Source organism: Eumetopias jubatus, unplaced genomic scaffold, assembly GCF_037043125.1.
Source record: "Eumetopias jubatus isolate StellerSeaLion01/CBP00866 unplaced genomic scaffold, mEumJub1_p1.0 scaffold_5, whole genome shotgun sequence".
Taxonomy (NCBI): Eukaryota; Metazoa; Chordata; class Mammalia; order Carnivora; family Otariidae; genus Eumetopias; species Eumetopias jubatus.
Window position 1 is genome coordinate 136,874,414 of NW_028274811.1, and position 25,416 is coordinate 136,899,829.

At 35.0% G+C, this 25,416-nt stretch overlaps 1 protein-coding gene and 1 pseudogene across 2 annotated transcripts in view; one reads left to right on the forward strand and one right to left on the reverse strand.

The window, feature by feature from the left end:
- CDH12 (cadherin 12) overlaps positions 1-23,826 on the forward strand; it is a 251,940-nt gene extending 228,114 nt beyond the window's left edge. For both annotated transcript variants that reach the window (XM_028098030.2, XM_028098031.2), the window contains 4 exons: positions 11,726-11,847; positions 15,480-15,597; positions 19,980-20,231; positions 23,327-23,826. In XM_028098030.2, coding sequence (XP_027953831.1) covers positions 11,726-11,847; positions 15,480-15,597; positions 19,980-20,231; positions 23,327-23,826 — 992 coding nt within the window. The remainder of the gene's footprint in view (positions 1-11,725; positions 11,848-15,479; positions 15,598-19,979; positions 20,232-23,326) is intronic.
- On the reverse strand, positions 5,111-11,330 carry LOC148164422 (uncharacterized; annotated as a pseudogene).
- Positions 23,827-25,416: the final 1,590 nt, after the last annotated feature.

The window sequence follows — 25,416 nt, forward strand, 5'->3', positions numbered from 1 at the left end:
TAGATTCTCATTAGTTAGGTTGGCCCTTACTGGGAAATATGCAGAACTGGGACTTAGACACATAATGGAGATATATACATATATATCTCTCTCCACGTATATAAGCTTATCCATATATCCATATATATGTACATATATATATAAAATCTTATACAATATAAGAGTGATATCAAATTAACATTTCTAAAATAGGTACCTCTGTTCTGTTCCAGTACCTATTCAAAGACCATTGTGTAGATTTTAGGACCCCAGGGAAATCTGCTGGGGTAAACGCTATGTATCCATGTGAAAAATAAAGAGGCTAAACACATACCACATGATAATTAAAGAATTACAATAAGAATAGCTTATTATGGGCTTTATTTGGCTTGAATTCACAGAGTTTAAAAGTAAAATTTATTCATGTTCTAATGCATAAGGCTGTTTTCATTGATCAAACTAGCCAGCTGAGCAGGAAACACTATCTTCATGGTGAATGACTGAGAAATAAGTAGTTTACACTTGTACTGCCAAGAAGAAACAATTACGTAAGTATACCTTATTGCAGATTGAACTAGTATGTGTTTTGGCCTGACCCTTACATAAAAATACTCAGGCAAATGAAATGTTACAATGATTGAACAACTTCCAATTAATTAAAAAGCAGTCATTAATCAGTGTTGCTATAGTTGGAGATGCAAATAATTTTATTAGACTCCTAATAATTCTTTTATGCATTACTGCTTTGCTGTTTTTATGATACTAAACTTGAGAATTTTAAAAAAGATGGAAACCAAAAATTCACTTCATTCAAATTATCAGAAACTTTCAATACATAAATGTTTCCAATTTCCTTTTGGCATTACTATAACAAATATCATTAGGCAAAGATAATTAAAAATATCTACACTACAGCCTTAGAACATATTTTATATAATTACAAAATAAACAAATGATGCCAGAGACAATTCTTCTTTTCTTGGTCAATAGTTATCCAGATGACAATGGATTGTTTGCATTTATTATGAAACAGGTCAAAAATCACTAAATTGATTCACTAACTGCTGTATTTGGGGAAAATACTTTATGTAAATATATCATTATAAGTTGGGATTAAATTGTTGGGTAATTATTTTTTGAGGTTATTTGGTATATAGAGCTATTTTGTTAGGACTTCTTTTTACTTCAACATAATGCAGATGATATCATCTTCATATGTACAGAAAAATTAAACTTTGGCATTACTATCCATAATTCAGGCTAAACATAAATTCATACACTTCTTAACTTTGTATAGAATATCATTTATGTGCAAAACACAATTTGTTGTGAGTTATGAGTAAAACGAGACCAAAGTCTATGCTTAAGGATATTAAAGTTTAGGAACAGTTAGAAATTGACCAAAATAGAGAATTTTAGTAAGTTATAACCATGTGAATTATGCTGAATTCCAGGGACTTTGGATTTAAGGGTGTTCTTATACAACCTCCAGGGGGAAGCTGCAGAAGATTATAAAGGACCAGAGTGTGGCCATTAAATGATAAAGGGTTTAAACACAAAGAATTAGATTTTGTGATAAAATTTTCCAAAGAATTTCATCTGCCTGCATGCCACATAGCCATGAAATGATGTTCTTAGATCAAATGAGAAGAAAGTATCTAATTTTTCTGAAACAATAGTAAGTAGTAATAATAATAATAATAATATAAACTAATAGACTAAACAATTCTATTCGCTTCATATATATTCAATCAAGATGAGTAGTATGGTCCACACTGCAAGCGTGCGGAAATAGAAGCTCAGAGGTATTTCGTTCGTAGCTCCATGTCACACCGGGAGTGGTGACCAAATGAGGATGGAAGTCCTGGGCTCTCTCAATCCAAAACAGAATTTCCCAGGGATAAGTAATCACTTGCCTAAGCTTATTAGATATATTTTAAATAAGTTATTAGTTGAACTAGTCAAGGTGATTTTCATATGCATAGAGTACAAAATAATAAAAAATTATACATTTATTATGTACATAAAATTAAATTGAAATTTTGTTAGTCTTGACATCTATCTATCATCTATCTATCTATCATCTATTATCTATCTATCTAGGCTTGTTAGACTGCTTATCTATCACAATTCTGTCGTGAATTTGAATGTTTCAGAAATTTGTATACCGACTGACATCTATTAATTACTCATACAAAATCACCTTTTTAAAAAAATTTTTAAAAGATTTTATTTATTTATTTGAGAGAGAAAGAGCAGAAGAGGGGGCAAGGTCAGAGGGAGAAGCAGACTCCCCGCGGAGCAGGGAGCCCGAAGTGGGACTCGATCCCGGGACTCCAGGATCATGACCTGAGCCATAGGCAGTCACTCAAACAACTGAGCCACCCAGGCGCCCCACAAATTCACCTTTTTTAAAATCAAATCAATAACGGGTTTTATTTGCTTTCCAAATACAAATTTAATTTGTGGTTAAAGAAAGTCACTTGAGAAGGATTTTTAAAATCATCGAGAGTTTAAAATAAAGTGAAATGTCACCTACAGTCTTGTTGACCACGGGTGAAGAATTCAAGGAAAATATGCCGACTATCGTAATGCCAGTAGGTCATAATCCACAGAGGTTTCTGGTTTTATCAGCTGTGTTGAACCCACTTTCTTCTCAGTTTAGTCTGTTTTTGAAAGAATATTTGTTCATAGATATGTTCACTTTGCTAGAATGCACTAGGCTCTGTGTTAAATCCTGGAGATTTTAAGATGAATATGAAGTAGTTCTTGCTCTAAAGGAAATCAGAATATCTAAGGCTTTATGTTATTGCAAATATTTAAAATTAATGATAGTTTCCTCTTGTGTTTTCATTGGGAAAAAAATTGGCGATATTTTTAAAGGTTCCTTTTTCTTTAGAGATCAGTTTTTGTCACCAACAGCATAGAAAGTAATATTTGACTTTAGCATAGATATATATGAATAATTTAAATCCTCTTTATGGATTGCTCATCTAGATACAGATCATACTACTGTAATTGAACAAAACTATTATTAGATATAGTTTATCTTAACTTGTAATTTGAAAATGAACTGATTTAAAGAAAAAAGAAAAAGAAAGCTTGTGTTACTTTTTTGTTGTATCTTGCTCAGTTTGCACTATAATTCGGCTTTTTGTCATAAAGAGCTAAGATTTCATTCTTGAAGTTATTGTAGTTGCAATTTAGTACATGGTCACAAAATTGAATTTTTAACACTGATAGTTATTCAGAAGCAGATGTCATCTTTAAATAAGGAAGCCCAACAGCTCCGGCATATTTTAACACACTAGGAACCCTGTGTCAATGCTTTAATGTTTTCAAAACATTTTCAACTACATTTCTCATTGGTGCTTGGAAATATTCTATTATTTGGCCAGTATTTATTGAATATTTAATATGTAACTTAAGTAACCCCACCCCTTTAACACTTGAATGTAAACTGGGCTTTCTCATGGCATGGTGGTCTCGATAGCAGCGCGGGTATTACTCTTTGGAAGTAAGTGATTATCACGTACCTGGGTAGATCTCAGAAGGTGTGCCTTCTTCTTCTCTGAGTTAGTTGGTATATATCATGGTGCAGTGACAAGTATAGTAAGAAGATTTGGATTCCAGTCGGGTCTGGCAAAAAAAAATGTAGGGCAAGTTTATACCAAAGTTTTCTCATCTCTAAGTGGGCAAATAGAGATCTGTAATTTTCAGACTTGTAGATCATCAGGATACTTTGTCAAATGAAATCTTAGGTGGAATCTCAATGTGTACTACATTGAAGAGAACTGTGGATAAAGCCAATGATTTTTCTTTGCCCCTATAAACTCCTTAGCCCTGAGGAGAATGGCATGAAGGATGTAAGTTCATATTAATTCTAATTTCCTATTTAAATTTAAAACTTAGTTTCCCATCTGTGAGCATGAAATGTTTTCTGTTTCTTTGTGTCATCTTCAATTTCTTTCATTGGTGTTTTATAGTCTTCAGAGTACAAGTCTTTTACCTCTTTGGTTAGGTTTTAATATTGCACTGTATGTTAACTAACTAGAACTTGAAAAAAAACTTTTAGAAAATAAATAAGGGGCGCCTGAGTGGCTCAGCTGGTTAAGCGTCTGCCTTCGGCTCAGGTCATGAACCCAAGGTCCTGGGATTGAGCCCCACATCAAGCCCCCTGCTCCGCGGGAAGCCTGCGTCTCCCTCTCCCACTCCCCCTGCTTGTGTTCCCTCTCTCACTGTGTCTCTCTCTGTCAAATAAATAAGTAAAAAATCTTAAAAAAATAAATAAAATTTAGTTTTCCTAGGATTTATTAAAGGTTACAATGCTAGTTACTAGTGAACCATTTCTAAAAGAGGTTTCTGATGACAGGTTCCAAAAATGGGCATACCTTTGTGTCTCTCCCTTCCCATATATTCTTCTGACAGTGAGGCTGACATTCCTTCCATCAGGAAGTGGGTTGGATCTTCCCCTTGAATTTTGAAGTGGACTGGTGACAGCCTTGACTAATGCAGAGGAGATGCATTTCTATGTCACTGTGTTAGGTCATAAAGGCAAGGATTTCTGTCCAGATTTCTCTCACTTTTGAAATACTTGCCCTTGAACTTTAGCCACCATGCTGCGAAGAAACCCAGTCTCCATAAAGAGACCATGAATGAGTATTCTCGTCTCTACCTCCAGTGAGACATCTTAGCAGACCACCAGCATCAAGTACGTGCTATGTGAATAAATGAAACTTTAGATGAGAAAAGCACCAGTTCAGGAAGAAATGCCAGTCTTCTTTTCATTTTCCCTCCCTTCCTTCCTTCCTTCCTTCCTTCCTACTTTCCTTCCTTCTTTCCTTCCTTCCTTCCTTCCTTCCTTTCCTCCATGGTTTAGGTGCATTTTATTTGTTTTCTTCCAAGATCATCCTACAAAAGAACTAATGTAAAAACCAAAGCCCTGGCAAGTGGGTGAGAACAACCTCCTCTTTCCCAGAGCCCTCTGCTTGTCCCTGTGTTCCTCAGTTGTGTCACTGCTCCCGTGCATGTGGGTAGAGAGCTTACTACTTCATCTCCCACCTAGCCCAGAGCGGGACCTACCACCTAGCACCCCCTGCCCTCAGTCCCCTTTCACACATGTTGGTCCTGGTTACAGGCAGCCATGGTAAGAACTATCGGGATCGAGTAGGAGTTCTGAATCCCAGAAGGCCATAACCAGGGCTCAGCCCGTGATATTTCTTCCTCTAATTCAGTGCCCTAGGAATGCTGTTGGGCCCAACACCTCCATCACAGAAGCCAGCTGCACATTCTCTGGCCAAAGAGAACTAGAGCTTCAGGCCTTAGCCAGAAGCTGGTACAGGTAAATACAGTCAGACTTGAAGGGGAAGTGACCATCCTCCCACATGAAGAACTGCCATTGGATCTGGCTGGTCCAAGCCTTGAAGTTCCTGATGATTTGCTTCTTCTCAGCCTCCTTGCCCACCCAGAGTTTGTTGGGGGTGATGTAGCTAGAATGGACATGGTACTGGGGACAAGCCTTCATGATGTCTTGTGGGAAGTCCTGTCTCCTCTTTTACCAGGGTGCAAAGTCACCTCAACAGTGGGTATGCCTGCAGTTGGGCAGGATGCCTCTGACTCGCCCCGCACCTTGTCCATGCAGATGCCACACATGAAGCCCTGACTGTCCTGCTCCCTCTCAAGGTCCAGGCCCTGAAATGGGACCATGAGCTCCCAGGTAGCATCTGCCTTGGGCTGAGAGTCCTGGGAGTAGCTATGATTCCTGTCAGCAGATAATGGAGACAGAGAATTCCAGAAACTGTCACCAACCTCCTTGCCTTGCTAGCCAACCCCTCCAGATCAGCTTCTGTGCCCCAGCAGGCCCCTGCTCAGCCCCAATCCATAGGTACAGAAGGCAGGTAAATGGGCTCGGACTTGCACTCCAGGCTGTGTGGAGCTATGGATGCAGATAGCTGTATCTATCTCCACAGGAACAGAAGCCTCCCTGGAAAGGCTTGGATAGTAGCAGTGAGCAAAGCACTACAAAGTGCAGCTGGACCCCTAGTGACAGGCCCCTTGGGCAAGATTTCTGCATGGTGGTTGGGAGCAGGGGCAGCTCCCAACCACCATGGGCATTGCCATGAGGCCCTGCTAGGTCCATTCCAGCTCAAGCCCTAGTGAGAATCTTTCTTTCCTTTTAATATATGTATTATATATATATATATTAATATATTTGAATATTTTTTATGACCAGGTGTAGTTATCTATTGCTACATGATAAATTATCATAGAGTTTCTTTGGGTTAGGGATTCTGAAAAGGTTTATTTATTTGAAAGAGAGAGAGCAAGAAAGAGAGAGCAAGCGTGAGTGGGGAGAAGGGCAGAGGGAGAAGCAGGCTCCCCCCTGAGTGGGGAGTCACACTCACGGCTCAATCCCAGGACTTCAGCTGAGATCATGACCTGAGCAGAAGATAGACACTTAACTGACTGATCCATCCAAGCATCCCTGAAAGGGTTCATCTAAAAGGAATGGCTTAATATCTCCTCCAAGAAGTCTGGAAGACTTGAGAGGTGGGGACTGGAATCTTCTGAAGACTTCGGAAACCCAAAATCACTGAAAGCTTTTGCTTTCTGCAGCTAAACCAGCTCCAAGGAACAATGTCAGCCTTATTGTCAAAGAAGAGGATATTTGAGATTCATTCAGGTTGTTGTAGCACATGTCACTATTTTGTTCCTTTTTGTTTTTGAAGTAATTGTCATTGCATGGATATGTCACATAATGTTTATCCATTCACCAAAAGATAGACATTTGCATTGTTGTCAGTTTTGAAGTGTATACATAATACTTTAATGTGCATTTTTATACAGGTTTTTGTGTGGATGTTTATTTCATCCTCTTGGGTAGATACCTAGGAGGGGATTTGCTGCAATATCAGTTCATGTTTAATCTTTACAGAATGTTCCAACCCATTTTCCAAAGTGATTATACAATTTTCTGTTTCCATCACCAGCAGTGCTTTCCATCAGCAAACCATTTTATTTCTCTGAGCGATGATTTGTGAATTTCTGTTTGTAAGTCCTGCATCTCTTTTGCTAAATTTATTCCCAAATATTTTATTATCTTTGATTATATTGTGAATGGAGTTTGTTTGTTTTTTTTTTTTTTTTGGTCTCAGTTTCATTCTTTCCAATCTGGATACTTACATTTTTTTAAATTTTATTTTCATTTGATTGTACAATGGTGAATATATGTGGCAAGAACAGCCGTTTCTGCCCTGTGCTCAATTTTAGAGAGAAAGCACTGACTCACTCTTGAATATGATGTTAGCTATAGGCTTCTTGTAGATAGACTAGATCACGTTGAAGATCTTGCCTCCTGTTCATTACTTTTTTAGAAGACTTTTTAAAAATTATGAATGGATGTAAGATTTTGTCAAATGCTAATTCTGAATCTATTTGAGACGGCCATGTGTTTTTTAGCTTTCTTCTATTAATATGGTGTGTTGGATTGATTATTCTTGGATATTGAACTAACCTTATATCCTTAGGATAAATGCCATTTGGTCATTGTGTAGTAATTTTATAGTATGCTCTGGAATTGATTTGTTAATATTTTGTTGAGGAATTTTTGTACTTATGTTTATGAGTGAGATTAGCCCATATTGTTTTTTTTTTTTAAAGATTTTATTCATTTATTCATGAGAGACAGAGGGAGAGAGAGAGAGAAGCAGAGGGAGAAGCAGGCTCCCAAGGAGCAGGGAGCCCGATGCGGGACTCGATCCCAGGACCCCGGGACCATGACCTGAGCCGAAGGCAGACGCTTAACCATCTGAGCCACCCAGGCGCCCTAGTCCATATTGTTTTGTTTTGTTTTGTTTTCTTATGTTTTTTCATTGCATTTGGTAACAGTATACATAAAATGAATTGGTGTTTCCTTCTCCATTTCCTGAAAGTTTGTAAAGAATTGGTATTATGTGATCTTTAAATAGTTGATAGAATTCCCCCAGTGGGGTGCCTGGATGGCTCAGTCAGTTAAGCATATGCCTTTGCCTCAGGTAATGATCCCAGGGTTTTGGGATTGAGGCCTGCATCTGGCTCTCTGCTCAGCAAGGAGCCTGCTTCTCCCTCTGCCTCTGTTTGCCGCTCCCCCTGCTTATGCTCTTTCTCTGTCTCTGTCAAATAAATAAATGAAATCTTTAATCTTTAAAAGTAAAATATTTCCAGAGTTCAAAAAAAAAAAAATCCCCCAGTGAAGGCATGTGTGTATGCGTTTTTTATTGGTTGTGAGATTTTTAATTACAACTTGATTTTATTCATTTTTTTAAGGTCTATTAAGGCTTTCTATTTCTTTTAAAGGACGTTGGTAATCTGTGTCTTTCTAAGAATTTGTTCAGTTCATTTATGTTGACTAGATTTTTGGCATATATTCATAATATTCCTTATAATATTTTAACTCATTTATGATAAACAGTGATTTATTTTTCCTTCATTCCTTTTTTTTTGGTAATTTGGGCTTTACATTTTGTTTTCTTAATTGAAACCGTACTTGAAAATACTACTAATAAGGCAATTCTAACTCAGACTGACTCAGAAAGCTAAGGGAGCTCACTGAGATATCATCAAGGGATGGGGAAAGAAAATCTAACAAAACATTTTTGAAGACATAGGGGATAAAAACAAAATGATTTCTTGATTATATTATGTGAGCCAAAAACTATTAATAAGCTGGTTATTAAATATAAGCAACATGCATCGATAATAATTGGAATTTAAATGATTTGGCTACAAAGAACACAGCAATTACGTAAGATTTTGGTTATTTAAAATTTACTAAATTTAGGGATGCCTGAGTGGCTCAGTCGGGTAAGCGTCTGCCTTTGGCTCAGGTCATGATCCCAGGGTCCTGGGATGGAGCCCTGCATTGGGTTCTCTGCTCAGTGCGGGGTCTGCTTTTCCTTCTCCCCCTGAGACTCCCCCTGCTTCTGCTTTCTCTCTCTCTGACAAATAAATAAATAAAATCTTTAAAAAAATAAAATAAAATTTACTAAATTTATATTTGAAACAGCCCTCTACATATTCAGTGATAACTAGTTTCTACGTGGCAAAAATGTTGGTAATAATGCCCAAACTAAGTCATGATTAAACAAATTTCATCATAGATGTCCCAAATACAGATTAGATGAGTCAGAAGAAAAAGGGTCATTATTTCTTCAATGTAATTTTCTGAATTATATGCATAAATAAAAAATCTATATTACTCTAACAAATTATATTCTCTTGTGAAAAGTTCAGTGCTTAAGTACAGGAGTTCTTGAACAGAGATGTTACTGCTTCCCCAATTGGCTCGTCCCTCTGCCCCTCCCCCGCTCATGCTCTTCCTCTCTCTCTCAAATAAACAAACAAAATCTAAAAACAAACAACACGCACAAAACTTTCCTCTTTATATGACCTCAGGACTTGTACTTTATATATCATGTAAAATGGAAAGCGGAGACTGATTTTTATGTTGGCAGAAACTTGAATAGGCTAAGTAATTCACATGAATTCCCTAAACTAATCTGTAATATTAATTCGTTGTCTATTTTTTTCAATAGCTAAATAAATTTCAGTTATTTTCTAATGCACGATGTATACTAGAGTTTAAGAGCATGAACTTGGAACCAGAACCCCATCTTATTACTTCCAACTTGTGATTTTTGGGAGTCACATTCCCCTTCTGTTCCTCAGAGTTCCACATGTAATAATGGGGATAATAGTGTCAATAATAGAGTTACTGTGAACCCTAAAAGAGTTAATCTACGTGACATGTTTTAGAATATAGGTACACTGTAAGCATTACAAAATATTAGGCCTAGGTTTTTTTTTTAATTTTGTTGTTATTTTTTATAATTTCCAGGATTTTACAAAAGCAAACCAAGTTTAGCCAAATTGTTGACTTTTATCTACATATTAGGCTATAGGAGTAATTAACACCAAAAATGGATACAGAGATAAATAACCTCCAAGAAGTGCACTTTGTAATAAGAGTGATGTAATTTACTAGAGGTGATCTAACATTTTGTAAAACACCACCACTTATTTAATATAACAAACCTATGAATTTGGAACTGTTAATACTGTGTGTTTCATATGAAGAAACCAAATTAAAGGTAGATTAAATAACTTCTGAAAACAGCCAACATTTTCTACCAAATAAGATAATTCCCTGTGGCCAATATTAATTTCTTTTGCCAATATTAATTTTTAAATCATACTTTCTGCATCCTTCTCCAAGATTACCAATACACCTTCTATAAGCACATCCTCTATTACAGAATATACCAGTCATCCCCACTTTGTGTTATCTGTGTGTGTACTGGTCCACGATGACGGATTTCACTGTGTCATATGTGAATATGTGAACATTTATTATGATACTGTTTATAGTGCCTATTATTTTCTAATAAATTTTAGCACAGCAGGATAGTGGAGAGTTGGCAGAGTCAGTCGTGTGTTGAAATTTTGTATGTTTCTTTAAAAGAATCCAGATAGAGGTCTAAAAGAATACTAATATTATGAATCATCAGCAGCACTGCAGATGAAGGATTTAACACATAAACCAATCAATAGAGAAGGTATGGTGGCATACACATGGTATTTGAATTTCCATAGTCCTGGGTTGGAATCTGAACTTCCCATTCCCCTAAAGGTGTGACTTTGGGCAAGGTCCTTCAACAATATGGGACAGTTTATCCATTGGTAAAATTTCATATGGTAAAATTTTATAACAAGAAAGGTAAACTGTGCATTGCTATGCCTTACTAACTTAATTTTTTTGAGTCTTCTTCAACAAATGACAGGGAAGCAGATAATGTATCAAGAGCTGGGGTAAAACTTGTGATGGGATTTGGCACTTTTTCAAACCAACACTTTTTTTTTTTTAATATACTGTAGGAAGAAAATCCTTATTCCTTCTTTTCTTATCACCAGCAAGTCATTTCAGGGTGTATCCTAGCTTTCCATAATCTATGTCTTCTACTTCCTTAAGTCTGTTTTTTAAATCTTTATTTATAAAAAGCCCCTTCTCCTTCATTTTCCTTGTAATTTATCATCCTTTTCAGGAAGAATCATTTTGAAAGAACTTTTTAAATATGTAGATGATCCTACCCAATAAAGTTTTAATTATATGGACACAACATAGAAAACATGCTTTATCCAGTGAAAATTATCACTATTATTGAAGGTTGGTTCTGTGAACTCTGGTATGATAGCTACATGTTTGATAAAATACTAGTTGGTTGACCTTAACTTTGGTGGTGAGTGAATTTCAGGATGAACACTGGTATGGGGCACCGCTAGTGCTCTGACAGCAAAACACTGACATACTTACCCATCCTTTCATCATTTATACTTGGCACACTGCAGAGTTTCCCTTTAAGGAAGGATCATTTAACTTCTTTATAATGACTGATAAAAAAAAAATTAAGGGATGCCTGGGTGGCTCGGTCAGTTAAGCCTCAGACTCTTGATTTCCACTCAGGTCATGATCTCAGGGTCCTGGGAGGCAGCACTGCACTGGGCACCGCACTCAGCAGGGAGTCTGCTTGTCTCTCTCTCTCTCTCTCTCTCTCTCTCCCTCTGTGCCCTGCCTACACTCACACACATTCTCTCTGTGAAATAAATAAATAAATCTTTAAAAAAAATTAAAAAATGTTTAATACTATTTACTATAAGAATGATAACTGACCAGATTTTGCAACTGTGTGTTCTCTTTTTATGTTTTCAACAGGTAACCCATTATTAAGCAGCAAAGTCAACATATTGATTAATGTCTTAGATGTCAATGAATTTCCTCCAGAAATATCTGTGCCGTATGAGACAGCTGTGTGTGAAAATGCCAAACCAGGACAGGTATCTTATCAATATTGTTAACAAATAGCATATAAAGACCTACTATTTGCATATGTTTCAGGGTAGAAGACCATAGATAAATGCATGTACACACACATCGATATCTAGATCAATCCCAATACTGATAATGATAGATAGAGAGAGAGAGAGAGAGATAGATAATTTTTTCCCTGGATCATATATTTTCATAAAAGAAAACCCACAAGAGATAGTAAACTCATAAATTAAGGGTGAATTTATGGATGTAGAAGTAACATCTCAAGGGATAAAGTGATGATGGCTTAGTGAATATTCTTCGTATGACTAAACAGTCTAGGATTGCAGATCTGCTACGTTTTCCACTCCTTTACTGTGGACATTTTATAGAATCTGTGACTATAAACCCAGTAAGCAAACAACTTGAGAGTACATTCTTCTAGAGTGTTTCTTGCTTTGCTCACGTGTTTTATGAATGGGTACAGAAAATCTCTGTAGCCCATTAGAAATGTAAGGCTTCTTTCTCTGGTGGCCTTGAGTAGAACATCTGGGTTATTCAAAATCTCTGAATTACACTTTCCTTATTAAGTCAATATTGCTCTGGTTCTAGTGGGAGATGTCATGAAGGAGGACCACATGCTTATGAAAGTTACTGTCAAAATCCTAGATTTAATGTGAGTGGTGCTGGGTAGCCAGTTTTTTTTCCCCTAGACTATTATAGATGAATGAATAAAATAATATAATGTTATAATGTGACATGATGATATGATATGATATGATATGATATAATGAATGAATCAAGCATGAGAAAATGATGAAAGTATGTCATGAAATAAGAATATGATTAATTCAATACTGTGCACCTAGGTTCCAAAGGAAAAATATGTCAGTATGCTTGGTTCACTTTGTATTTTAATCACCTTTAAATAGCATAACTATTCATTTAAGTAAATTTGAAGTTTTAATTCTCACTGAAAATAATATTTAAAACAGTATCTTTATTGGAAGAAGTTACTCCTAAATATTCAGTATTTGTTTCAATTTGAATGTTTCATACTGCTTTGTAGAAAATCTGTCCCATAACCCTAATCTTATGATGTCCACTAGCTATGTAGCTATTAAATTAAAATTAAATAAAATTAAAAATCAGTGTTCTCATTCATACTAGCCACATTTTAGTTGCTCAATGGCTGTATCTAATGAATGGCTACCATTTTTTGTCCATATAAATATAGAATATTTCCATCAGTACAGAAACTTCTAGTGGATTGTGATGCTCTAATCCTTTCTCTGATAATTTGGGGAAAGTATTAAATTTATTAAAACCTGACTTATTTAGTCAGATTTTCCACTTGATAAATTTGCAACCTTAATTTTGAATAGACACAGAAATGCATTAAAAAGAAATTTTAACCCTTTATCACTTTAAATGTACCCACAATTTACATGGGATAAATCCAGTGCCTTCTTTAGTGTCTAAAAGAGTAGATGCTGCATAAATGTTTAAACAAATAATAAACCAATTTGGTTATTTGAGAAGTTACAAGAGGTTTTCTGAAATCCCACACCCACAACTTAGCAATTTCTCACTTTCCAGATCCCTCCACCCTCACCCCCCGAAACTTAACTCTCTATTTTTTTAGATAGTTAGGGATATTAATCATTTTATATCAATTAGACTCTTGTAATGAACGAAACGAAAGTCCTTTCGGAAATAGAACTCCATTTGACGCTTCTCTGCTTGTCTAACAAACTAAAGAGTTTGAAAGGTTGGGAAAAGTAGAAATGACCCAAGATAACTTGGTTTTCTTACATCTGGGCAAAGTGGTAAGCAATCTGTGGGGTCCTTGGAGGCTCTTTTTTTATAAATACCTATTGAGTTTTCTACTGGGCCACATTTGTTACTCGCATTTTCAGGGAGTGTGGTATGTGAGCATTTTCTGCTCTTGACCCCAGGCATTCTGCCCATTGTCTAGGAACTATGCCTAGGAACTGTCTATCACTCTGGCCTATAACTGAACATGTATATGTATGTATTTTTATATGTATGTATGTATTATCTATCAAGAGACAGAAGAGAGAGAAAGATGATGCTATCTAAATCAACAGTGATATATATAGTGAATTCCTGAAGTATGAGAGTTTTTTTTCCCTTAGGGCAATGACTCCCAAGTGTCAATTCCAGATAAGTGCCTGTTTATACCAAAGCTTTCGTCTCTGTCTGCTGTTTGAAAGGACATTGCTTCATTCTAAAGTTATGTTCTTGGAATTTTTTGATGTTAAATAACTTTAATTTGGTAAATGATTATGCTTGCTGATAGTAGTTAAAGGCAAAACAAAACAAAATACCTGGCAACCCAATCCCCTAATAATTTACAGAAAACTTATGGATGGGACATAGTGATCTGACTGAGCCTACGAGTTTATGTGAAGTTACGTAAGTTGAAGTTTTATAGAATTGTGACTGATTCACAGTAAACCAGGGAAACAAAATTCTCATTAGAAAGCCAATTTGTCAAATTAGAAATTACTAATACAGCACCAGGCCCTCAAAGTCACAGTAGATACACTTATATGTGAGTGTGTGATTTTGTATGCATGTGTACATGCACACAACTCTATGGGGCATAGATCATGGTAATAAGGTTGAGTTTTAGCCATGGAATGAAAACAAAAAGTAGTAAGTAAATCACATATAGAACACACGATGTATGCTTTTGCCCACTGTGACAAAGACACAGTTCTTGACATTAAAGGTCTTCCTTTGACAAATTCAAATTTTGTCTAAGAGAGTGATCACCTGAGCACTACTCTGCTCTCACTCTCTTCTATACACATTTCCTGAAATGCTTTCTGATGCAAAGCCATTGGATATGTTAATAAAATACAATCTCAAAGCTATTATAATTTGCTTATCTATGTAGTGAATTATCAATTTCACAGTTTGGCTCTCAGAAGTTATTTTTACTCTCCAAATTCTTAAGGGCATTTTCTTGAAGTATCAGAATTTTAACTGCTAAACACACAACATATGGAAGGTGATTTAGGAAAAATTTTGAAACCGGGTTGTTATAGTGCTTACTTCTTTAAAAAACTTTATGAAAATACATTTAATATTGTTGCTCATTGGGGAAAAACAAATATAAGGACAAAACCAGATATACATCCTTTGTATTTCTCTTTCTCATCATTTTATTTATTTATGAAAATAAAACTCATTCTCACAAATAAAACTATACTAAAATTTTGCTATTGCAAGGGCTTTTAAATAATCAGAGATTTTCTTTCCAGTAAGCATTTTCATATTTAGTTTAGAAAGCATTTATTTTATTTAGTTTAAAATGCAAGCAAGTGCATTTTAATTTTATTTTGCTTATTAGTGAGAATTTTCAATGGTGTTAAGTTTTTTTAGTTATGCAGATATTGATTTGGAATTGGCTCATACCCGATGATTGTACCTGCCATTATGAACTGTAAGTGTTTAGATATGTGTTTATAAAAATTATTTGTAAATAATTGGCCCACTGATATGAATCCTAAAAATGTCATTTCTATCTCCTTGTATGCATCATTGGATAAACTTATGAGCCTGGTGTATGTAAAGTTCCCTTTGAAACTCATGACTGACTTCAAGTTTTATCTCAACTTTGTTTCAGATAATTCAGATAGTCAGCGCTGCAGACCGAGATCTTTCACCTGCTGGGCAGCAGTTCTCCTTTAGATTATCACCCGAAGCTGCCATCAAACCAAATTTTACAGTCCGTGACTTCAGAAGTAAGTTTAACCCCATAAAAAAGAAAAAAAAAAACCTCTTATCATGTAACTTTGTAATAACACACAAAGGTAGAAATCAATGTTTTTCTAAAAGCACTCAAGTTCCTAAAATATGGAAATCCATATACGAAAAATACAAAAATCTATAGCTAGCAATAAATTAAATATTTAACCTATATAGATTGTATCTAATGAGGCCAATTGCTTCCATTTATAATGTAGACAGTCCCTTAAAGTGTCAAGCAAAACCGGCCTATCTGGGAAATTGAGTGCTTTCTATGTTTTAAATATATCATTTGTTCCACATGCACATTACTTGTACAAACAAATAGGTAACTTCTTAGTGACTGGTTTATTTGAATAACACAGAGTACAACACAGGTTAAGAATACAGGCTTTGTAATTAGAATGACAAAGGTTTTCCTTCCCACTCCCTTATGTCCTCAATGGCAGATTCTCAATGTATTAAGTTAAACTAAATAATTTTAAACTCGTAGTCGAATTGAATCAACCTCATAGTATTTATATTAAATAAAATAATGCATGCAAATCCTTTAACACAATACCCAAAGTGATTTTAGTTGCCAGCTCTACCACCATATCTGCACTTTCGTATCTACCACCACATTTAACTACCATCACCACCACTGTTATTGCTCATAATACTATCACATCTGCTACTGTTATACTCACTACAAAAATACAGTGGACACTAGATTACAAATATTAAAGGTAAGTACTGGTCAGTTGTTCTGAAATTATTAGTTCTGTGACTTGTGGATATTTTATCCCTTCTAAGTTTCCATAGTTATGAAATTGGGATTAGAATCACCAGAGTTCATAATATTGGATACTAAAAAGCTAATTTCTTGCTAAATTCTATGCTTATAGAACAAATGAACCAGTTGTGATGAGATAATGATGATGGTGATGATGATGGACAGAAGTCAAAGGATGTCTGAGTAAATTTACTTTTCTGCAATATTTAGAGGAAAGAAAGCAGACATTTTGTCACAGAAAGAAATTCAGCAGGATTTGCTCCATCTGATAATGTAATGCTAGGGATGGCAGTAAATGCAACAGGGTCCCAAATATGAAGAGCCTTATAATTAGAGAGACCACATATTTTGTTATGAAAATTAGAACACTTTGGAGATTAGAATTGGACAATATTAGTAATTTTATTAGAACAGTTCACATAAAATAGGACTACAAGACAAATCAGACTATGTGGTCACCCTAACTACAAGCCATTTGAAAGGATTATAACTTAAATCCAAAGTCTTCAGAAGTCTTTGAAAGGTTTACAAGAGCATAATATGTTCAGATTTGCATTGGGAAGATCAGTTTGGTTGTAGTGTGGAAAAGATAATAGGAGGATATAGGATTACTTCTGACGCTATTGCAAGAGTGGGTGAGAGAGAATTAAATTAAGGTAATGGCTAATGGAGACATGTGGATAGAGATAGAATCCATTGGGCTTGATGCTAGATTGCCTAGATTCCATGTGTAAATACAATGGAGAAGAAGACTAATCAGATTTCCAGATCCCTGGCTTGGGCAACAAGGCTCGGTGGTCACATCATTCAGGAACATAATTTGACTGTTTTCCATTGTATCTTTGCTGGAGAAACTGTATCTGATTAATCATGGTAATATGAATCAGATCATTTTGCCTCATAGCATAGTGTTTTCTCACAGTTTGAATACAGTTTGCTATTCATATGCCATTTACTATATTCTCTCTTTTATCTTAAGTTATATTTTAAGTGTAAGTATAAGTTTTTAAAAACTGAATAAAAATCTTTTTTCACTTCACATATTTACCTTTTGAAAAAAAATTTTCCCCCTGGGGATTTAAGTTCTACTCACTTAGCAAATTTTGATCAGCAAGAGTCACCATGTTATGCATTAGATCCTCAGGCTTTTTTCATCTTATTAAGAATTTGTATCTTTTTACCAATCTTTCCCCATTTTCTCCATACCCGGCCCCTGACAACTGCATTTCTACTGTTTTTAGAAGTTCCTTTTTTTTTAATCTTTTTTAGATTCCACATATAAATGTTACCATGTACAGCATTTCTCTTTGCCTGGCTTATATCACTTAGCATAATGCTCTCCAGGTTAATCCATGTTATCATAAATGGCAATATTTCCTTCTTTCTTATAGCCTAATAATATTCCATTGTGTGCATATATATTTATAGTTTGTATGATATATATTAGCTTTACCTGTTCTTCAGTAGAAACTATTTTAAGAGTGGACATGAGGTTTAATATCTTTTTCTTCCACCATGAACAGCACAATGAATTTTTTATGGCCATATATCAATAATAAGAATATATTGAAAATACAGTAATCCCCCCTTTTCTGTTGGGAAATATGGTCCTAGACACCCATTGGATGCCTGTAACCAAACCATGGATAGTACTGAACCCTGTATATATACCATATATATATATATATATATATATATATATATATATATAAATAGATAGATAGAATCTTTTACTATACACACATACCCTATGAAAAAGTTTAATTTATAAGTTAGGCACAGTAAGTAATTACAAGCAATAATAATAAAATAGAACAATTGTAACAATATGCTCTCATAAAAGTTATGTAAATATGATCTCTTTCTTAAACTATTTTGTATTGTACTCACCCTTCTTCTTATGATGATGTAAAATGATAAAATGCTTAAGTGATGAAATGAAATCACCTTTGGACCGTACATCAGAAAGCGGATCATCTGCTTCCAGGCCAAGGTTGACTTGGGGCAACTGAAATCAGAGAAAGTAAAACCGTGGATGGGGGGAGGGCGCTACTGTAAACATAAAAGAATAGGAGGCCTTTTGATATGATACGTTCAGGAACATTGAATCCATGACTCCTCAAGTGCAAATATATCAGCTTCTCCAACCCCTATTTTTATTTCAATCCTGACTGTTCCTTTTCCTCAGACTCAAGTATTCAGTCAGCTGCTGAGGATTTCAGTGTGAATTCAATTAGCCCCCATTTTTTTATTCCTACTGTCATCATAAGCACCCGGCATTACTAAGTCTCATTGGGAATATTATAATCGACATTTGGCATCTTGATGTTTTGTTTTCAATTTGAAAAATTTCTTCTATGTAATAACAAAGTCATCTCCCTATGTACAACAGTGTATCAAGTAAAGTTTTCTCAACTTTGTCCTTCTATTGAAATGAGTCTAGAGAAGCTGCCTAATTTTTAGTTGCTGAATCTAGAATATACAAAGAGATGAATGGAATATTACTGAGATAGTAACATTTTTTCTGAAATACCTGTATTTTAATGAGGAATATATATTTTTAAAATTAGTTTCCATGATTCCAAAGTGGATATCATATATGGCTATAATAAATTAAATATTAATACGTTTTTTAAAATAGCAAAATATTTCTAGGAGTTACTTTAATAGACACAAACAATGAAATGGTATTATGAATAAAACCAAATTCCCACTTATATGTGTAGAAATAAAAGAAGTAAAGAACAAATGCATGCAAAATAATACTTTCAATAGGAGTATTAATTGCATTTATATAAAATTTAAAATATTTATTGCTTTGGATCATTCTAAGTAGATATTGCTATGTTGATTTTGTCAGAACTAAAATGAATTATTTTTGTACTTATATTAAAATAGTGATTATTATAATTTATTATGTCTAAAATTTTTAATGAATCTTGATGTTTTTAACCCACTTTATTTTCCATTTTTCTTATACTAACTAATGTACAAAAGTAAAAGATATTATATATACATATACATGTATAAAAGTGAATGATATATATATATACATATATGCATATGTAAATATATATGTATAAAGTATACATATATATTTTTTTACCAGATCTATATCATAGATACTGATCTGGGAAAAATAAAAAATCAAATGCTAAATTGATATTTGTTGTCTTTTAAAGAACAAGTTCATAGGTGAGATATTTTACAGACTCATGCTTTGTAATCTCTGCTCTTCCATCATGTAAGAAAACACCCACAGATGTATTTTTTTTCTCAGTGAGATTTCAATGTTAGAAAAAAAAGCGTCAACAGACACACACAAATGGGTCAACACAAAATACTTCTAGTCTTATAAACAGTTTTATATTCTTTCTGAATTGAAAATTTAATACTTACACCAGACAAGATTAACGTTTCTTATTTTCTTAAGGATTATTTTGATTCCATTTGGCAGCTTGCATCATAATAAAAGAAAGAAATAAAATTTGGATGCCTTTTTGCTGATGCAAGAAGAGCTTCCTACTGTTTAACCGATACCAACTTTCAGATTTGAAACAAAGCTTTTAGTAACCCTCTTATCGCAAATGTCGTGTTTTGTAGACAACACAGCTGGAATTGAAACCCGAAGAAATGGATACAGGCGCCGGCAGCAAGAGATTTACTTCCTTCCTGTTGTAATAGAGGACAGCAGCTATCCCGTGCAGAGCAGCACCAACACTATGACTATTCGTGTTTGTAGATGTGACTCTGACGGTACCATCCTGTCTTGTAATGTGGAAGCAATTTTTCTACCTGTGGGACTCAGCACTGGGGCTTTGATTGCAATCCTACTGTGCATCATTATACTCTTAGGTTGGTTTCAATATTAATCACATATTCCCTCTCTCTCTCTCTCTCTCTCTCTCCATCTCTCTCCTCTGTGCCTCTCTCTTCACACTTTACCATGTAAATCAGATTTTTCTTTATTGAGATGTCACATCTGGATAGAAGGGAAATTATCTATATTGAATGATATTTTTATTAATGTTAAATTTCTATTTACTATCTCATGTCTATATATTATTTGGAATAGATAAATAGCATCAGAACACAAAACTATGTTCAACCCCTTGGGGATTTTAACTAATAACAGTTTGTTGCACTTGCCACAGTGAAATTTTCTCTAACAAATATCCCATTTACAGCAGTGTTTTTTTTAAGTGTTTTTTTAAAAATTAATTTTACATTCCAGTAATCGTTGTTACCTAATAAGATGTTATATAAATCTTTAAAAATATACTAGATGATCAGTAGCTTTCAAATGCCAGTTCAATAAAGAAAGAAAAGAGAAAGAACGGGAAAAGAGTGAGAGAAAGTGAAAGCACCCCCAAATTTTCTTTTTTTTTTTCTTTTGTTTAAACTGCCAGCCGAAAGCAGTTCTTATTCCAGTTCTCACATCTCACATCAAAATTCTAACCATTCCCCCTAGAACACAACACACTGAAATATCTAGAAGCACTGCCAAGGAAAAAGGACAGAGGTAATACATTCTGTAACATCTCTGTAAGAATTAATATAAATCTACTTTAGGGGTTTCGTTCTTCCATCAATTCTGTTCAGCTGGCTCCCTTCACTTATTAATTTACTGGCAGATTCACAAAAGCAGAGAGCTTTTCTGTTTTGCCAGTCATTTCTTTAAATTCAAATGGCAACAGATTACAATTGGGCATTGTGGAATCTGTTTATATATGCTTCACAAATGTAGATACATATCTTTATCTTAAGATAGAAAATAACAACAACAACAACAAAAAACTAGAATGTAAAGCATCGAGTAAGGCCTTATATCATAGTTTATGGAGAACATTCTCCAAGTCAGAAACTCATGTTAGTTTGGAGATTGAAGTTCTAGTGCAATTTTAATGGTATAGGTATTAATTCCAAATAAGTAACTTTGGTATCCAGAAAAAAAAGTTTCCTTTCTATCTTTATAATTTATAAGTTATCTCTGGCATATGTGCTGATGATATGAACCTTAAAAGGGAGGATTCAGAATAATATTCTCACATCTGAAATTGAACACCAGCAATTAGATGTTTAACCTCAAATCCAGTGTCACTTTTTAATGCTTCTCTCTTGTCTAGGAGCTACCTGAGTCCCAGATCACATCAACCTAGCATGACTTGGCATGTTCTGGATGCTCACCTCTGGCCTCTTTGGCCCTTTTACATTGTAGCGAGTAATCTGGCTCAGGTCAGCAGCAGCATGTGCCATCATCTGTCAGTCAATCCTCCAGATGGTCACTGAGGGTCCACAGTGTGCTTGCACAATTCTAGCATGTGAACCTTCCAGGATACAGCAGGGGATGGTGGCAGTATTAGTCCTGCCATGGGGTGTACTTAAACCCCAACTATTCCTGGACTTCCTTAACCAATCTCAGACTCCTTCAGATCTTTCCATTTATTCTTAGCCATTTCCATAGCTTTCCTGGGATGAGGGAAATCAAGAGCATCTTGTGGGGTCTAGGTATTTTGTAGGGGGTCCTCAGGCACATCAGCTAGAAGTGCCTTCTCAGTCATAGCATCTCCAAAGCCATTTTACATGCAAGGCATCTATATAGGCTTCCAGTTTCTCCCTCACTCTCTGGATGAGCAACAGTCATTTTAGTGTTTGGATTTCTAAATGCTGGGGGGAGTGCAGAGGGCTAAACATTTCTTCAAGGACTATTGTACAGAAGCTCTACCTATATCTCCTCCCTCCTTCCAGTTGGTTAAACTTTAATTTTGGAGGAAGAGGGAGTAAATGAGTTTTCATCATCAACTCAATCTTCTCAAATTTCTAATCGTATGACGAAAGTTTTCCGGACCCTGCTGTAGTAAATCAAACACACTTTGTCTTTCAACCTGTTACCACCTCTGTGGAGGAGAGGGGTTTTTATGAGGAGCAAAACTGAGCACTGACTTCATCATTTGAATCTGTGCCCATTCACTTCTAGAGGAAATAAACCCTTTCCTTTTTTTTTTAAGATTTTATTTATTTATTTGAGATAGAGATAGCAAGAGAACACGCAAGCACTCACATGCAAGGACTCACGCTTGAGCGAGGGGGAGGAGCAGAGGGGGAGAGAGACGTAGGCTCCTTGCTATGCAGGGACCCTGACACGGGCTCAATCTCAGGACCCCCAGATCATGCCCTGAGCTGAAGGTAGACACTTAACTAACTGAACCACCCAGGCGCCCCGAAATAAATGCTTTCAATTTAACGGATTGCTGTGCATCAACTAGGAACAAAAATAGATTTACATTATGAGAGTATATAAATTATTTCAAAATTTTATCATGCTTCATGAACGTAAACTGAACACTAGCATTTGTTTTGGAAAATATCTCAACATGGCAGGACACAGAATTGAAATAACTAGAGGTCTTGGTTGACATGATATATAAAACTAAGGCCCTTATATTCTATACTCTTCTTTCCTTCCTTTCTCCTTTCCTTCTTTCTTTTCTTCCTTCTCTTTTTAAAATGTATTGCTTTTAAAAGTTATTGTCACATGAAGATTTGGATTTATTTCATTAGAAATGTAAGTGTTGCAACTGGGAAATCTAACTATGAATAATATGTTATTTATGGGCTATAATATTCAAGTTTTATTATACAAACACTATACACTCTCTATATGCTTAGAACAACCATTCTTTTGAAAAAATTTGTAACACACACTTTTTAACTGATACCATAATATTAAGATATAATATAAATTAAATATAAGACTGTAATTGCTTGATTTTGTGAATAATTTTGCTAAGATTTGTTAGCTACAATTTCAAAATGAAATTGCATAAACATAGATATGATACTTATTGTATAATATGTTTACTTTGAAAATAATGTGTTGGCAAGCCCTGATCAATTTTATGGAGATGTGAACTACACCTTCTCAACTTGCAATTGTTGTCTTGTTCCAGCCATAGTTGTGCTGTACGTAGCTCTGCGAAGGCAGAAGAAGAAAGACACTCTAATGACCTCTAAAGAAGACATCAGAGACAACGTTATCCATTACGATGATGAAGGGGGTGGGGAAGAGGACACCCAGGCTTTCGACATTGGTGCTCTGAGAAATCCAAAAGTGATTGAAGATAACAAAATCCGCAGGGATATAAAACCAGACTCTCTCTGTTTACCTCGTCAGAGACCACCAGTGGAAGATAACACAGACATACGGGATTTCATTAATCAAAGGCTACAGGAGAATGATGTGGACCCAACTGCCCCACCATATGATTCATTGGCAACATATGCGTATGAAGGAAATGGATCAGTAGCAGACTCCCTTAGCTCTATAGACTCTCTCACCACAGAAGCAGACCAGGACTACGACTATCTGACAGACTGGGGACCCCGCTTTAAAGTCTTGGCAGATATGTTTGGTGAAGAAGAGAGTTATAACCCTGATAAAGTCACTTAGGGTGGAAGCGAAGGATAAAACACAACCAAAATAAGACATTTAAGAAAAAAGAAACACAAATAGAAATCACAGACACACACACACACACACACACACACACACACACACACACACACCAGGCTTTATAGGACACAATCCTTTGATTATCTGGTTTCTAGCAAGTTGCCATATTTATCAGATTGTCAGTTTTGTTTTATTCTGCCGACGCAAGATAAATCCTATTATGTGTACTTGCTTGGTTTTGTTTTGTTATTTTGGAAACACACTGAGACAAGCTCAGGCCTATTAAATACAATTTACTGACATGACAACATAGAACGAAGATAGCTATGTGGCATCACGGTGGAAGAGTGTTAGATTTTTCTTAATTCCACTAAAGTGCCTCTTGAAACTCTTATCATTTAAAATGGTGTATAACGCACTCCGCTGTGATGGCATTGCAGGAGCCAGAGACGCAGAGGACAGAAAACAAAGACATTGTCTTTAAGTCAAGGAACAATAGCAACATGCTGACTTCTAATTCCTTTTGAGGAAAAGAGAAGAATACTTTCTGAACTCCATCTTCTAATAATTCAAAGTTTTTTTTTTTTTAAACCGTATGCCAAAACACGTTTGTTTTTCCTACCCTTTCAGAAAATTGAAATAAATGTGATAATATGAAATTCATTATGTAAGTCCTGAATTTTAAAAGCAATGTTTGACCTTAACATTAGTTCACATGAAAGGTGTTCAGGAAAATGTTCCTTTTTTTCCAAAAAAAAATTTAAAAAAAGGAAATTAAAAAAAAATTCCCTCTTGATAAAGAGAGGCCTCAGGGCTGAAACTCCACATTGAAATAAATATTGGTTTTGTCTTCATACTGTGCTGGTGTGTGGAAAGTTGGTTTTGACAAATCACCAGATTATGAAAGTTTTCATTCACAGATAAAATTTTTAAGTTGTGTTTCTATGAAATTTTTTTAAGGAAAAAGTGCCATTAATTTAAACACGGGAAGAGAAATTCATTGCATAGCTTCTCAGAGTTTCTTATAAACTAGTGATTTTCTTTGTCAACTAAGATAATAAAATGCATATCAAATAATACAGGATGGATTTATAACATGTCTAAAATATTTATTATATATTACTAAACAAATGAAAAATCAGGGATTTCAGAAAAATCAAACCAGTTACTAATTACTAAAATAAACACAAATGCAAAATCCGGCAGTTGATTTATTTATTGAATTAACATGGACTTCAACTTCGTAAACATTATTATTATATTAGATCTCACAGTTGCTGCTTCATGCGATCATCTACAATAATTCCACTATAAATGATTCCATACAACTCCTGTGCTCTGTAAATAAATCTTACTTTTTAATTTGATGCAGATTTCTGAGAACTGTTACATTTTGTAAGCCTACAAGTAAACTACACTCATATACTTTACTCTCCAGTGAACTGTACACTATCTAGAAATGCACTTAACAAAACAGATAACTATGAAGTGATAATATATTTTCTTAATAATATAATTATACAAGTGACTACTGAACTATTGAGACTATCTATAGGAAAAAATAAAGGTTGCTTAAAAGATCCATCC